Source organism: Patagioenas fasciata, chromosome 1, assembly GCF_037038585.1.
Source record: "Patagioenas fasciata isolate bPatFas1 chromosome 1, bPatFas1.hap1, whole genome shotgun sequence".
Classification (NCBI taxonomy): Eukaryota; Metazoa; Chordata; class Aves; order Columbiformes; family Columbidae; genus Patagioenas; species Patagioenas fasciata.
The window spans coordinates 205,818,042-205,832,164 of NC_092520.1; the positions used below are offsets into that span (position 1 = coordinate 205,818,042).

The 14,123-nt window shown below is 36.9% G+C and overlaps 1 protein-coding gene across 5 annotated transcripts in view; it reads right to left on the reverse strand.

Annotated features, from left to right (window-relative positions):
- Nucleotides 1–14,123, reverse strand: part of SEMA3A (semaphorin 3A) — a 521,794-nt gene that overhangs the window by 93,905 nt on the left and 413,766 nt on the right. For 4 of the 5 annotated variants that reach the window (XM_071803502.1, XM_071803499.1, XM_071803501.1 and 1 more), the window contains one exon: nucleotides 7,729–7,848. The exons of the other annotated variant lie outside the window; for it this stretch is intronic. Coding sequence is in view for 3 of the 4 variants with exons in the window: in XM_071803499.1 (XP_071659600.1) it covers nucleotides 7,729–7,848 (120 nt within the window). In the remaining variant the exon portion in view is untranslated. The remainder of the gene's footprint in view (nucleotides 1–7,728; nucleotides 7,849–14,123) is intronic. 5 annotated transcript variants of the gene reach the window in all.

Genomic DNA, 14,123 nt, shown 5'->3' on the forward strand with positions numbered 1-14,123 from the left:
TAGTCTTCTCAGTTATCTCAATGCAAGCATGCTAGTGCACAGATTCCTCTCATTAGGAGGCAAGGCGTTCAAATTTGACACTGTTATTCTCACTGGACTCTTTTTGCACCAAGAAAAACTAAGAAAAATTCTGTGTTAACAGTTATTTTGTGTGAATGGAGAAGAATATGCAGGATCTTGCTACTATCAAGCTTTTTTGTGTCATCTCATGTCTCTAGTGATCAGACGAGATCCACAGAAAACTCAACACTCTCTACAGATCCTTATGAGTTCTCTCTCATCTCAGGGAAGTTTTTTATTAAAACCAACTGTAGGGTGCTGGAACATCACCTGTGGAGTGATTTCAATTTACATTTTCTTTAAAACATATGTATAATGTAATATTAAAGTAATATAGTTCTGGAGTTGATTTTTTAATTTTTTCCACTCAAGAATAAACTGGGATGTCTGTCATAGCAATTTGGATGTATTTATCAAGTCTTAAACAAAAGTTAGATGCCGAATAGCTAAACTGATCAGACTTGAATAATAATAGGGGTTTCATTAGTGTTTTCTGCTGTGCAACAAATGGTCCTTGCAGTTGTAAACTCCATGTCTTTGTTCTGCTTCTCATCATATCTTATACCTCTCCTTTGTATGACTTGCTAAAGAATTCTGCAACTATCTTGCATAAACCATTTAAGTCTGTAGACTGAGGAATAAAGGCGAAGAAATAAAATAGCCAACCGCACTGTTTTGACTTATGATAGTTTAAAATTTGATTTCATTTCCTGCATGTAAATGTTCAACTTGTAAATCTCAGAGTGAACTTGAGACATAATTACTGACTTTCTGTCACTTTAGACATAAATAGATTCCAAATTGCTTAGGTGTAATTATGAAATGTGCAAGGACAAGACTGAATGCATTAAATGACAGCTGAAAACCTACAATGTGCACATTTCCTGGCGATGATTAAAGCATGAGCTCTTTGCTAAATACTTTCCCCAAAAATGATATTTGTACTGCAGCTGAATTTTAAGATACTGAGCCAGATTCTTCGCATGCATATGATTTGGAATAGTCCTATTCTTACAAATATACCTTTACATTGGCAAATTGAAGATCAAATGGATCAGGTAGTTGTCAAATATTCAGCTGTCATAAAGACACGTCTTTCTTAACTGAATATGTCAGGATAATAAACATTAGCTGCAAATTTAAAGTATTATACTTTTAACTGTGTGGTTTACATCAAAAGTTTGGTATGCATTAATAATTTTTATTAGGAAATGAGTTCTTATGTTGTTAAAATACGATACTTGGAAAAAAATCTATTCCAAAATTTTTCTCTTCGCTACCTCACTTTGCTGGACATAAAATACCAGTAGCAGCTGTGTAGACTTTCCCAACAGTGAGGAGTAGGAAAGAAATCAGCCATTGCTGCCATGTGTGCTATGCAGTTGGAGAAGTTTACCTCATAAATTAAACTATTCTGACAACTAAATTATCACATAATGCCTAATAGTCCTACTTTAAAGGATCTACTCTGGAAATAAATTGTTACTGGAATAGTATTTTGGTTGGGGATGACAGGATGAAGTTTTGAAAAATCTGAGGTTTTCTGGTTTAAGTTCTCTTTTAGCAAACAAGCGTTCAAAATACAGCTGAAGTCAAAGGAGATCTGCAGTGTATTCCAAGACAGGCCTTCACAAATAGTAACATTTAGCCATCAACCTGATTCATATTTGTTTACAAAGGGGTTTATGGAGTTTTTCAAAAAGTCTTTTAAATGGGAATCAAGTTACCTTTTTATGGTGACCTTCTGCTTCTGTAACTTTATCACAAGATAATACCATGTAACAAGAGTTGCCATTTGGGACATAACACTCAGCCTGTAAGAACTACACGCTTTGGCATGATGGTTAAAGCTTCCAACAACAAATCCTTGTTTCCTTACAGAATATTTGTCAAACCTTACCAGAACAAATGAATCAAGTTGTCTTACAAGAAAGGACTGTCATATTCTCTGTCCCTTCCCAGTACTCCTCTTGTAAATATTGTCTACAGGTCATTGGAAAGTTCCCATAGCACATCCCGTCCCAAACAATGACATAGAGAATTACGGCTTAGAAAAAGAATCATATGCTATATATAATTCCATATAACTGTATATAAAACTATCTACTTCAAAAAGTGCTAGAAAGGTTATAGCTATGCCAAGATTTATTCTTTTTAGCACGTGAAGGTAAATGGTACATGTGTGAAAAGCCTGATTTTATGTAAAGAGTTTTCAAACAGGGTAGCCTAAGGGACTGGAAATTGATCTCATGTGGAGCAGCAGAAGTGATGGTTTGCAGACCCAGTGCCTCCAGAGAAATCAAGCCCCTTTATTTTGTGATTTTGGCTAGTGACCCTGTGAGATGCCTGGACAGATGTGTGTCTAATGCTGGCTATCCTGTTACCTGCCACCCTCCACAAACAAGAACATCAGTACAGCAAAAATGTCCAGTACCTGGTATTTCCCAATATAGTAGAAATCATTACCCTGCTTTTTATGAAACAAGGTGAAGTATATCAGCCTTTAAATATCTGAGAGAAGTTCTCTTTTTTTCCCATTGGTAAACTACACAGATAATTGAAAGAAGTGCTCTAAATGTACTTACAGTATACATAAGCTAGAGATCTGGCTCTTCAGTTTCATTTTCATGTGCTATACTAACAGGATTTAAAAGGTTTAAAAAGGTTAAAGCATCTCTGAACTAAAATAGGCTGTTAGTCTGTAAACTAGATCTCTTATTGGCATTTCTCCATGATTGTAGTGATGCTTAGAACTAGTATGTGATGAATACTCATTTTATCGTCCAATTGTTATATCACAAATGAGAATAATCCTTTAACAGTATCTTTTTCCTTCATATTTTCTCTATGTATTTGGCAAGCATATAAATGCTGTATAAAGGTGTAACTAATTGGATGGAAAGCAAATTACCCTGAGGTGATTCTTAACTTAAAAAATAATTTACTCAAATATTTTACTTCAAAACCACAGATCAGAATCTTAACTGATGTAAACTGACACAGCTCTGCTGTCTTCAATGAAGGTAGGCCAATTTATGCCATATCTACTACTCCTGAAGTCAATGTTTCACCCTGAATTTTATACTAGATAATGAAACACAACACGTTTTCTACAAGCAGTAACACTGGTCCTTCAAGTAAAGTATTCCTTCAAAGTCAAAGGAAAAAAAACTTCTCTTCCATCGCTATATACATATATATAATATATACAGACATATATACAGACAGACAAAAAAGACAGATGCATAAATGTATCAGAACAGGATGTCCATTACTTAGAAAATGCACTCTAGACCTCTTCTAATGTGAAGTACAGAAGGGATAAAGAAAAGTGGAAAGTATAATTCAGCAAAATTTTATGAGTTGAACCAAAGATTTTTAAAATATACAGAGTCCGGAAAAAGTAAATATGTTACAGGTGGTAGTGTTATACAACTTCATGTGCTATAACTTCATGTTTTATGTACATCATAAATCTGAACTAAATTTAGAGCTTCTTTATTGATTAAGAATGCGAAATAACCTGCAAGTAAAGTGATCCCAGACCTTTTAAATTCATACAGTTAAAAAAGAGTTTTAATCTGTTGGACAATGACAAGAAATTTGGGATTAGGAGACAATAAAAGAAGCCGGGTTAGTTCTTCAGACAGCATCTATTGATTTACCTCTGTTGAAGAAATCCTAATGTATTCCTGCTGAGGATCTGGCAAACAATTTTGTACAGCTCTTGCAATGCCTGTCTGAGCATTAAAAAAAACCCAAACGTTCTATATAGGGCATTCTCTATACCTCCACCTGCATGTAAGGGTTAAGTAAATGGTAAATCCTGTTCTTTCCCTGCTGGTTCACAGAAACCACCCCAAAGGGAGCCCTGGGGACAGGGAGCAGGGCTCCTTCCCCTGCTCAGACATGCACAGGCAGGTGCATTCTGCATCCTGTTGTGATTTTCTAGTGGGTTTTAATGCACCTCTGCTTCTCCCTGCAGTTGGATTTGTTCCTTTCAAGCACAGATCTTGACTTGTGTAATTTTGCAACCGTTAAGTACAACATTCCTACACATCCAATCCCATTTCGTCAGAAGTCAGTGGGAGCAGAACATGGCTTTACTAATTACTTTCTTGTTTTGTCTGGTAATTGGTTTCTTGTATTCTGTTGTGTTATGTGGAAAGAATGACACGTTGCCTAAGCCTGGATCGCTGAAGTTGGTGTAGGTGTCTGTGTTAGGTCATCTCACCTAAACTCAGGCACATACAATACAGACATCTGCATATGAGCCAGTTTGCCCCATTCAGTGAAGGTACAAATATAGCCTCTCTAATGGATGATCTCAAGCTTTAAATTAGGCTCTTCTCAGGTATTTTCTGCGTATACACATGCTATGTTCTCTCTAAATATGTTCTTTCCTGCTTACTCATAGCTTACGTGCTTAAAGCCTATTCAAACATTAACTTTATTCTTCTCTCTAAATACTGTGGTTATTCACTTACACATCTGGAATGGATTTAAGGAAAGATTAGTCTGCTTTACTCCTTATTCTGTGTATAATTCACAACATATTAGGTTGTATACATTTGCACAGATCATTTTTAATCAGATGCACAGCACGCTGTTCATATCCTTTTACCTTTTTATTATTATTTTTGATACTGTACTTCATCAAACTCAATTAGACCTGCCTAGTTTCATCACTAGAAATGGTTTTCTTCAAATATGGAATGGGGCTGCAATACACTGCTTCATATTGAAGAGATATTCAGCAGATATAACAATTCATATTCCCATTACTTTATGACTGTCATACAAAGTAATTTATTTCCTTTCCCTAATCATAGAAATTGTACCATATTCCAGCCTCCTGCAGCCTGCTCCAATTGCCTCTAGTGTCTCTTCTATCACTTGCCACTCTTTTCTTTAAATTTCACTTCTTCATCCTCTTCAGTTTGGCACAAACTAATTTCCTCTCCTCCATCAGACTCAGGCAGGTGGGTTATATTCAGAGCTCAGATAAACAAGCAGTCTTATTAGACAGTAGGTACATTCCCCGACTATTTCCCTAATCAGTTCACATTTACCTCTCTAAGTGCTTGAAAAATAAATAAGCAGATGGTGAAGTCAGTTAATTTTCCACAAGTGTTGTGGCAGAAAATGAATCTTCAGGAAACGTTTTAGATGGCAATTTTTTAACTCAAAATCAACCACTTGCCTTCAGTCATACTTTTTACCTTTTTTAGTATGCCAGGGAGATATAAACTATACATGATGCAGAAGCAGTGGCTCCTTGACACGTCCAGTGCTGCTGTCTGACATGACAATGTAAACCATCTGGCTCTCACAGATGCACTGTGCAGGGGTGTAGGGGTTAATACTGTATCACAACCCCCCCATTCATGGTGTCTCTAATAGCTACTGTCAATCAAACACCCTCCTCTTCTCCGGCTCTGGGAGGAGATGAACATTTGAAATTCCTGGCTAGGTGGTATGCGAAAGGAAGGAACAGGCTCTAACTGAGAGACAGAGACAAGCCAGATTATTTTTCATTGCAAACCTAATAAATTTATTTATTCATCTCATTTTCACCTTTGCACGGGACAGGACCCAGGCTGACTGTCACATTTGTCAAAACCTGAGAAGACCTGAGTACTTCTGCCTGCCTCCCTTTCCCTCTCCATGGGCAGACCTGGGCTGAGAAGGCAGTGACTCCTCCTTCACAACTGTCCAGGGGATACAGAAACTTGTGCCACTGGAAGGGCAGGTGAAGATGACTTCACTCGTAGCTTAAGTATGAAAAGGAAATAGAAAGATAACAGTGTCTGAGACAGTTCAGATAAACATACTCCTGACTTCCCTGCTTTGCAAAGGTGAAACCACAAGTCAAGAGAATGATTCAGGCACACAGGAACTAACAAGCTTACTGCATAAATGACCAAAAATGCAACCATTCAGATTTTGTTGATAGTTAGGGACTGCTAAAAAGAAGCTAAAACAAACATCCTCTTTCAGCTCCAGGGACAAACACATCATTGACTCAAGCATCTCAAAATCCAGAATGTTAAACCAAGGTTGGATCTGGCATATCATCTCTGATCATCCTTTCTATAAATCCTTGATAAAGTGTGTGTTAGTTTTATGGTACAGTCATAAAACAGCCAAATGTAGAAGTAAATGACCTCATACCAGCTATCTCTCTCCAGATAGATTCACTTGGCAGATAGCCAAGAATTGATTGACACACATCTTACGGAACTGGAGTTAATTAATATGTCTACCAATTCCCAAAGGGATCTCAGGAAGCAGAGAATCTGTTTAATGCAGTAAGCAATGACATACTGTGTGTGGTCAAGAGACAGTCACTAATTGCCAAGAATGCATTCTGGAATAAAGTATTAAAGAATATGAAAAAAATCCCATCTACTTTGCAGCTCCTTTATCCCTCCAAAATCTTATGCTTAGAACATTTTAAAGGCTCATGTTTCAAATATCAAAAGACATTTTTATAGGGAAAAATGGTTCCCAGACTATAAAGTCAACACTCTGTTCTGTTAATTTTTCTACAAGAAGAAATTCTGATTTTTAAATACCTGAGTCCTCATTCATTTAACAATGATGTCTTTATTTTCAGGGAAATCTGAAAACCTGAATTGCAAAACCATAAGCTAACTTGAAAGAGCTGTTCTTCAGAGATCACAGAAGCTACAAGTAACACAACTATAGATTCACCAGTAAAACTTATCTATAAACTAAGAAAGTGCTGAAAAGACATCAAGAGCCTGGTTACTAAACTGAAACAGTCCATGGAGGAACACTCAGGTAAGCCAGCCTGAAAATAAAGAAAAGTGGACTAATTTATATTACATATTCATCTTAGTAGGAAAATAAAAGATTGGCTTTCCTGGAAAGAAAAAGGATTGAAGTGGAGCACAGAGACATGACAGTCAAATTTTCAGCCAAGAAAAGCAGCATTGTCCCATTGCTTTCTGTGAGGGCCACTGTTTCTCACCAGGGAAGACCATGCTTATCTCTTTAGTTATGACAATCACTCACAAAGCAGTACAGGGGCTACTGAAAGCTTTCTGCAGCACTAACTGAAAAAAACCAGTAAACTACAGATTAAAAAAAATGGGGGAAAAGATAAAGAAAATATGATTTTTTTTTTCACTAAAAAAGTAAAGAAACAAAACCTAGGTCATATGAAAAACTGTCAGTGTGTTAGGAAAAATCTGATAAGTGGGATTTATGAATGTGTGACACTATTTTAACTCCCAGCTGGGAGAAAGCTGCCGTCATGACAGACTGTACTGACGGGTGGGAGACTAAAGGACAGAGATGATCCCAGAATAAGCACACAGGCTGAACTACCCCTCTCATAGCTGCTATCTGTCCTGACCAAAAAAAGAGTGCTTTTAATTCCATGAAGAAGGCAGAATGGGTTTATTCATATTTATTTAAGCCCCCGGGTGAAAAGCGGCTGCGTAGGGGAGAAAACTACAGATTCTGCTGTGATTTATCAATCAGCACGTCAGCACCTGATTCAGGAGCAGGCCCTACCAGATCCCCTCACCGAGCCACAGAAACTAGTGAGAGTGCATTTTAGGAGGAGGAGACTGGCTAAACACCGATAAAGACTAAAAACAGGAAAAAAAGAAAAAATATTGTTTTAAGATAGTTTACCTCAGGATGGCTTCCAACATCAATATATGTGCAGACGGGATGAAAAGCTCCTGTTCCACAGGCGTACAAGTGGGTTTGGTTGTAAGCCTTAAGCACCTTGATGAAATTAGCACATTCTCTCTGCAAAGAAAAGTGGGGAAAAAAAAAAACAAACGTATCCGCAAAGTTATTTCAGTGCTTATGACTAATGGGAGCTCTTCTGTGTTAGGGATGTGTGGCTGAATGAGCAGATTTTAAAAGTGTGATCATTTCATGCTGTTTATAAGCTTGTTTATTGCTAAGCATTTAATAAATAGCCTGATTTAGGCTCTTATTTAAATATCTTTGGCTGTCATTTAATAAAACATCCACCCCTGAAGAAAAGATTACCAAAAAAAAAAAATCATAATTTTTGTTTCAGACATATTTCATCTCTGTAATTTATGCTATTACCATGTTTGTAAGACAAAATCCATTTATAGAAATGTGTCAGAATGAAACGATGAAGAAAAATGGACCAACTGTTTGCTTGTATACAATTAAGTAACAATTAGAAGAAAGATGGGCCAGATGGAAGGAGTTGATGAAAAACAAATCATTGATATAACATTTCTAACAATAATATGAATGCTGCCTCCTCCCGATTGTCTGTGTTTAGGAGCCAGTTTTATAAAGATGAATAGATCCGCTCGCTAAACTTTAATGCAATTGCTGACAGCCCCTAGAATATAAGCTTTGCAAAACTTGCACTTTTCATTTTCTACTTAAATAAATTACGTATCATGAGTAATTCTAGTTCTCAGCATTTAAAAACTTAATAGTAACATTAAAAGTACCTAGTACAAACATCATCTGTTAACAAAAATGTCATTATCAATGTCTTATGTTATTAAAATTAAAATGTCTAAACTGATAGTCAGGATATCAGCTTTTTCTGTTTATTTAGTATCTTTATTTCAATCAGGTCTAACAATGAAAAGAAATACATCAATGCCTGCCAATCAGTCTACTGACACAATTACAAATAATGGATTTCAAATAGGAGAAAAATAAGAACACTCAAATAAAAAAAAAAACATTTCCAGTAAAGCTTGTGTTAAAAATGAATGAAACTTTTCTGTGCATATTTGATGACTGTTTTGGTACAGCACTCAGCTATACCTCTTCAAGTGGACCAGGACTCATGGAAACAGCACCTGAGCTATGGCCTCTACAGAAATCTCATTGACTGGCAACATTTGTTTCTGCAACTTGCTTGCTAATTAAACCAGGTACTCGCAAGCACAAAATAATGGTTCTGCCAGGAAAATGCATCTGCAATTTGAGGCATGTCTTCAGCCACCACAGGGAAAAGCAACAAACTTGCACAGATAAAATACTGATTCCCCGCCTCACACAAAGGACTGTACTAAAGTGACATTGCTCTTCCAATTTTACTGTTTGGTTGTATAATAGATAATGGCAACATATGACATAGAGCACTCAGAGAAAAGCATAAGGAATCTTACTAAGTCCTTGGCTTACTGCTGATAACTTACCTTATCTTTCCAACTGAGATGGAAGAGAAAACATAAGGATGGTTAAGGTAATCCAACAGGAAATTGAAAGAAATAGAGATGGATGTTAGCAGAGGTCTCTCTTAATTCTTCCATTCTGACCTTTCTTAATACAAACACACTAATTTCTGGTGCATACTTACTCTTCCTCCCACACATTTACAAACATGAGCATGCATTTCTTTTATGTATATGTATCCACAGACTGCTTTCCGCTGTCACAGTGGTAGAGTACTAAGCAAATACCTGGCATAAACCATTAAAATTACAAGGTATGTTTTGATATTTTTCTTAATGCTGTTGTCCTTTGTTGCTTTTAATACAAGAAATATGTGAAAATCATGCGAGTGTGTTAATAATGCAATGTCTGCTGAAACAAAAAGGGCAAATACTGCAAATTCATGTAACATTAAAAACGAATAAAATTGAAATAGATCCTTTCTTAAACTGACATTCTGTGTTTCAGATGGAGCATCTGCCTTTGACTCTACATAATTTAAAACTGACCAATGATTTCTGCATTATTAAATAATTCTGAATTTTTTCACTTACAGTTGTATCTGTCCGAATTTATTCCCACCACTGTTTCAGTAGGACTGGACTTTGCCTTATCTTTTTTGGTGTATCATGATTTAAAAAATGCCTTTGTGGTCTACTTCTATGCTTTGTTAAAGCTTTCAAAAATTGCCTACCTGAAGAACATGAGATGTTAGAGGCGGTGGACACACACATACTTTTGCAAAATGCTGTGAGTAGTTGGGTTAGACCCACAGCCAGTGTCAATCAAAACGGATTGTGCTGATTTCAAATGAGATATTCTGATTTACAGCAACATGCCACCTGTGACTCTACATGTTATCGCTAAATACTGTTCAGCTGCTTATCTATAATATACTGTGAGAAGGTATTAGATGGCTAATACTTTAAAGGTGAGATGGAAAACCCTACTTAGTTTAGGGGCAGAGTCTTCTTTGATTTCTATGGACGGAAATTAAGAAAAAATCTATCATCAACTTCACTGAATTACTCCAGATTAGCCTAGGAGTTGAGGGAGGTAAGGTGGAGTTAACTCTATCATGGCCGTATTTGCACTTCAAGTGTTCAGGATTGATAGTAGTGTGTGTTAATATCAGTAAGGTTACCATGGACTTACAACATATTCCTAAAAGCAGATTGGTTTTATTCATCCCTGCTTTTAAGCTCTCCTTAATTCCTTGTAGAACATGTTTTTTTACCATAGATGTCTAAGAAATACACAACCTAGTTAAGCAATGGGGAAGGTAAATACCTATAGCAATAAACCTTTGACTATGACAAATAAATTTATATAACATTTAACATTCCCAGTCCAGCTCAGATTGCTCTTATAGCTTCCCTGTGTTTTATAGCTGCATAAAGGAACCATTAAGGTCTATTTGGTAAATTCTCATACACCTCCTGAACAGATTAGGTTTCTTTATATATTTTACATGATTGTAAAAAAATAAATAAAGAGGGGTATTAAACCACAATAAATGACATCAAAGTAAAGTTACAGTTCTGATTTAAGCCCTTGTCAACTCAGGAAGTTCAAAGTGAAGTTCCTGCCCTGCCTGGGGGACAGTGCTATTCTCCCTGGAGCAATAGCAACATGCACATTGATTTCAATGGCAGGGAAATAAGATTCTTTCCTTTGTCTAACTGTGCTCAAGTACAGCTGCACAGGTACAGCGTGATGTGTGGAAATGGTGTACCTTTGTGTTTGGTATTTCGAACTCTGCAAGAATCTGCTTTGTGATGGTACTAGGTTTTCCCAGTTTATGTGGCTCTGGGAAGAAAAAGCTTCCCATAAACTTATAACAACTTTAAGAGCTTCGACTGTTTCACTCTGGCTCCAAACCTCAGCACATGTATGCCAAAGAAGGTACTCTGATCAGGGAAAATGTGTGAGCACTGAGATGACTTTGTGCGCATCATGACATGAGACTTGGGTGATGGATCCCACTGTCAGTGTTTACCCAGTCCTGCCCAAACTGCAAGGTTCCAACAACGGTAAATCCAGTTGTGAAACCTGGCAGACAGCTCTGTCAGTCCCACCATCAGCGGATACGTCATCTCGAGTACAACGCAATCATCCAACCCCTTTGGCTGGAGGCCTGGAATGACTTGGGTGTCTCCAATTGGGTTTGTCCCACTTGGCAGCAACGTCTCACCTTGCCAGACCCTCGGGCCAGCACGATATTGTTAGTGTGAAGGTCTGTGCCAGCAGAATGAGACATTTCACTACATGATCTCAGAGTGTAAGGCACTGGAAAGTAGACAAAGACAACAAAAGAAACGCAGTATCTTGGTAAAATACAGCAGACGGAAGAAAATATCCAGTGTAACCCAGAGCCAGAAGCTGTTAGGGAACAGATTGTCATGGGATTTAAATATTGTTTCTCCATGTGAGTTCAGCCCCCGAGTACCTTTGTATCCATTTTCACTTTCTCCAGGAAAGGAATGTTGTTTAAAGGGATTTTATTCTGGACATATCATATCCATAGCCTTTGAATATTTTTCTTCTTCAAGTAAAAGGAAGAAAATCAGACTTCTAAAATTATTTTCTAGGTGGAAATCAGCTTGTTTTTTTTTGTTTTGTTTTGTTTTGGGTTTTGTTTGTTTGTTTGGTTGGTTGGTTGGTTTGGTGTTGTTTGTTTGTTTGTTTTTAAATATGTAAAAGCAGGGTGGTGTGGGAGTTTAAAACCCTTTTAGCCTAATAACGTGAATGAAAATCAATGCAAGGTTTGCAAAGTTCTCCATAGGTGGGAAAGTATTACTTGAATAGGTTATGAAAATAAATCTTAAAGAAGAGGAACACTGGAATCATTATAAATTCTTCCACCTAATAATCCTGTTTATTGTAAAGGGCAGCTTAATATGGGGAAACTTTTCTTGTCTATATAAAGTTAAACACTAGTTTATGCCCTAAAGCTTGATATATACAGCAGAAAGCATAAGTGATTGCATATGGTACAGAATGGTTGAGGTAGACATTCAAAGAGAAAATTAGGTATGTCATGTGAGAGTTACTACAGTCCTCAAAACCCCCATTCATTTATCTTGCCTATCCCTGGAGAGGATTAATCTTCATTTATATTTCAATAAATGGTATAATGTTTTCCCAAGAGCTGTAGGTTCTGCCTTCGGCCTTACACAGAATTATCTCTATCTTAAAATCCAAGCAGCTAAGCCCCCACATCATGTCTGAAACCTCTTAGTATAGCGCGCGAGGTCTTTCTCCCTCTGTTCTGACAGAGTGAACTTCTTCAGAGAGCTACTTTTTACAGTGTAGCTGCTGGATATGCTTCTGCAAACAGTCCTGTAATGGCATTATTGCCAATATCCTCCAAAGCATGGTCAAACAAATGGTTCCTGCCCTGAAGTGGCTCTGCCATGTTCGGTGGCTGAAGCACCCACCCCAAACGCAGGGCACAATCCAGTTTGTTTGTCTGCTTGAAGGAATATGGACCGTATCTCTCACTAAGGCCCACACAGAGGAGGTTACAGGGTTCAGATTCTCAGCTCCACGCTGACAGTTCATTGAAATGAAAGTGGCTAAAACACAGAATCATAGAATATCCCATTTGTGTCATACTACAGTAACCCAGCCAGAGAACTGCAAATTCTCCTGTACTAAACTCCTACTTGTATAACAAGTTGAGGTATTACTAAACTGTCACTTACATACAAAGTGTGAATTAAAGTCAAAGAGGTCTACTATGTATGGAGAGAGATCTTAACTCTAAATTTCAATTCCAAATATTATATACTGTGTTTAAGGGCAGAGGGCTTGTCTTGAAGAGAAGATAAAGTGTTAATTAAGTTTTCCAGAAGGGCACCCACTATATGAAGATCAATATATCTGACTTACTAACTAAACATAGACATTTATTTTTTAAGGGTTTTATAATATTTATATATCAAATTGATAGAAGGGCTTATGCAGAGAGAGATTAGCCTGAAAAAATAAATTACAAAGAAAAAGCCTGCAACCAAAAGCATAGGAGCCAAATGCAGAAAGACTGAAAAACAAACAGTACAGATATGTAACACTGATTAGGCTGTGTTATGCAGACTTTTCCCGGACAGTTACAAAAATAAAGTCCATCCATCTGTCAAAACATCTGCTCCGCATATGAAAATTAAAACAGAATTTAGCTGGTTTTTATGAGTTTCCAGTAATTATCTCCCCTCCAGAAACCTGGAATTTACATCCTTCTATCTGGATTACTGATGCAGCAAAGACTTTTTAATGACATCTTTTTAAGTGGAAGCTGAAGGGTAAGTCCCTGTGACCAACTAATATTCAGATTTTTCTCCTTATTTTTAGAACAGTGTTTCATTTTTTTTTAACCAACATCAATGTCCATACTGCTTCTCAGATATTATAGCAAATTCAAATGGCCAGATTATGCAGGACAATAAGTAGAAGGCTAAATAATCCATTACAGTATCATTAGCTTCAACAGTTTTCTGCTGATTTAATCCAGATAAGGATTAGATCCTGTAATACATTCTTCCTTTATTTCAGCCTTCCCACATAGCCAAGTGATTAAAATATCAGAAGGTTTTGTCTAAACTGGATGGACAAGGGGATTAAAAGCTATCATTTAACAGCTGGATAAATAAATATGTTTTGTCTTTCAAATCAAAATGGATGGATAGTTTCCATATAAAGTCCCATCCATGAGCTTAATTAATATGTGGTGGGTTTTTTAATTCTGTCCAATTAGCTGAATTCTCAAGTGACGAGGTCAGGGTTATCCATGGAGAATAAGTAATCCCTGATATTACTGCTGTCATTCAAATTTATCACACTGCTGAAAGATGTTCCAAACT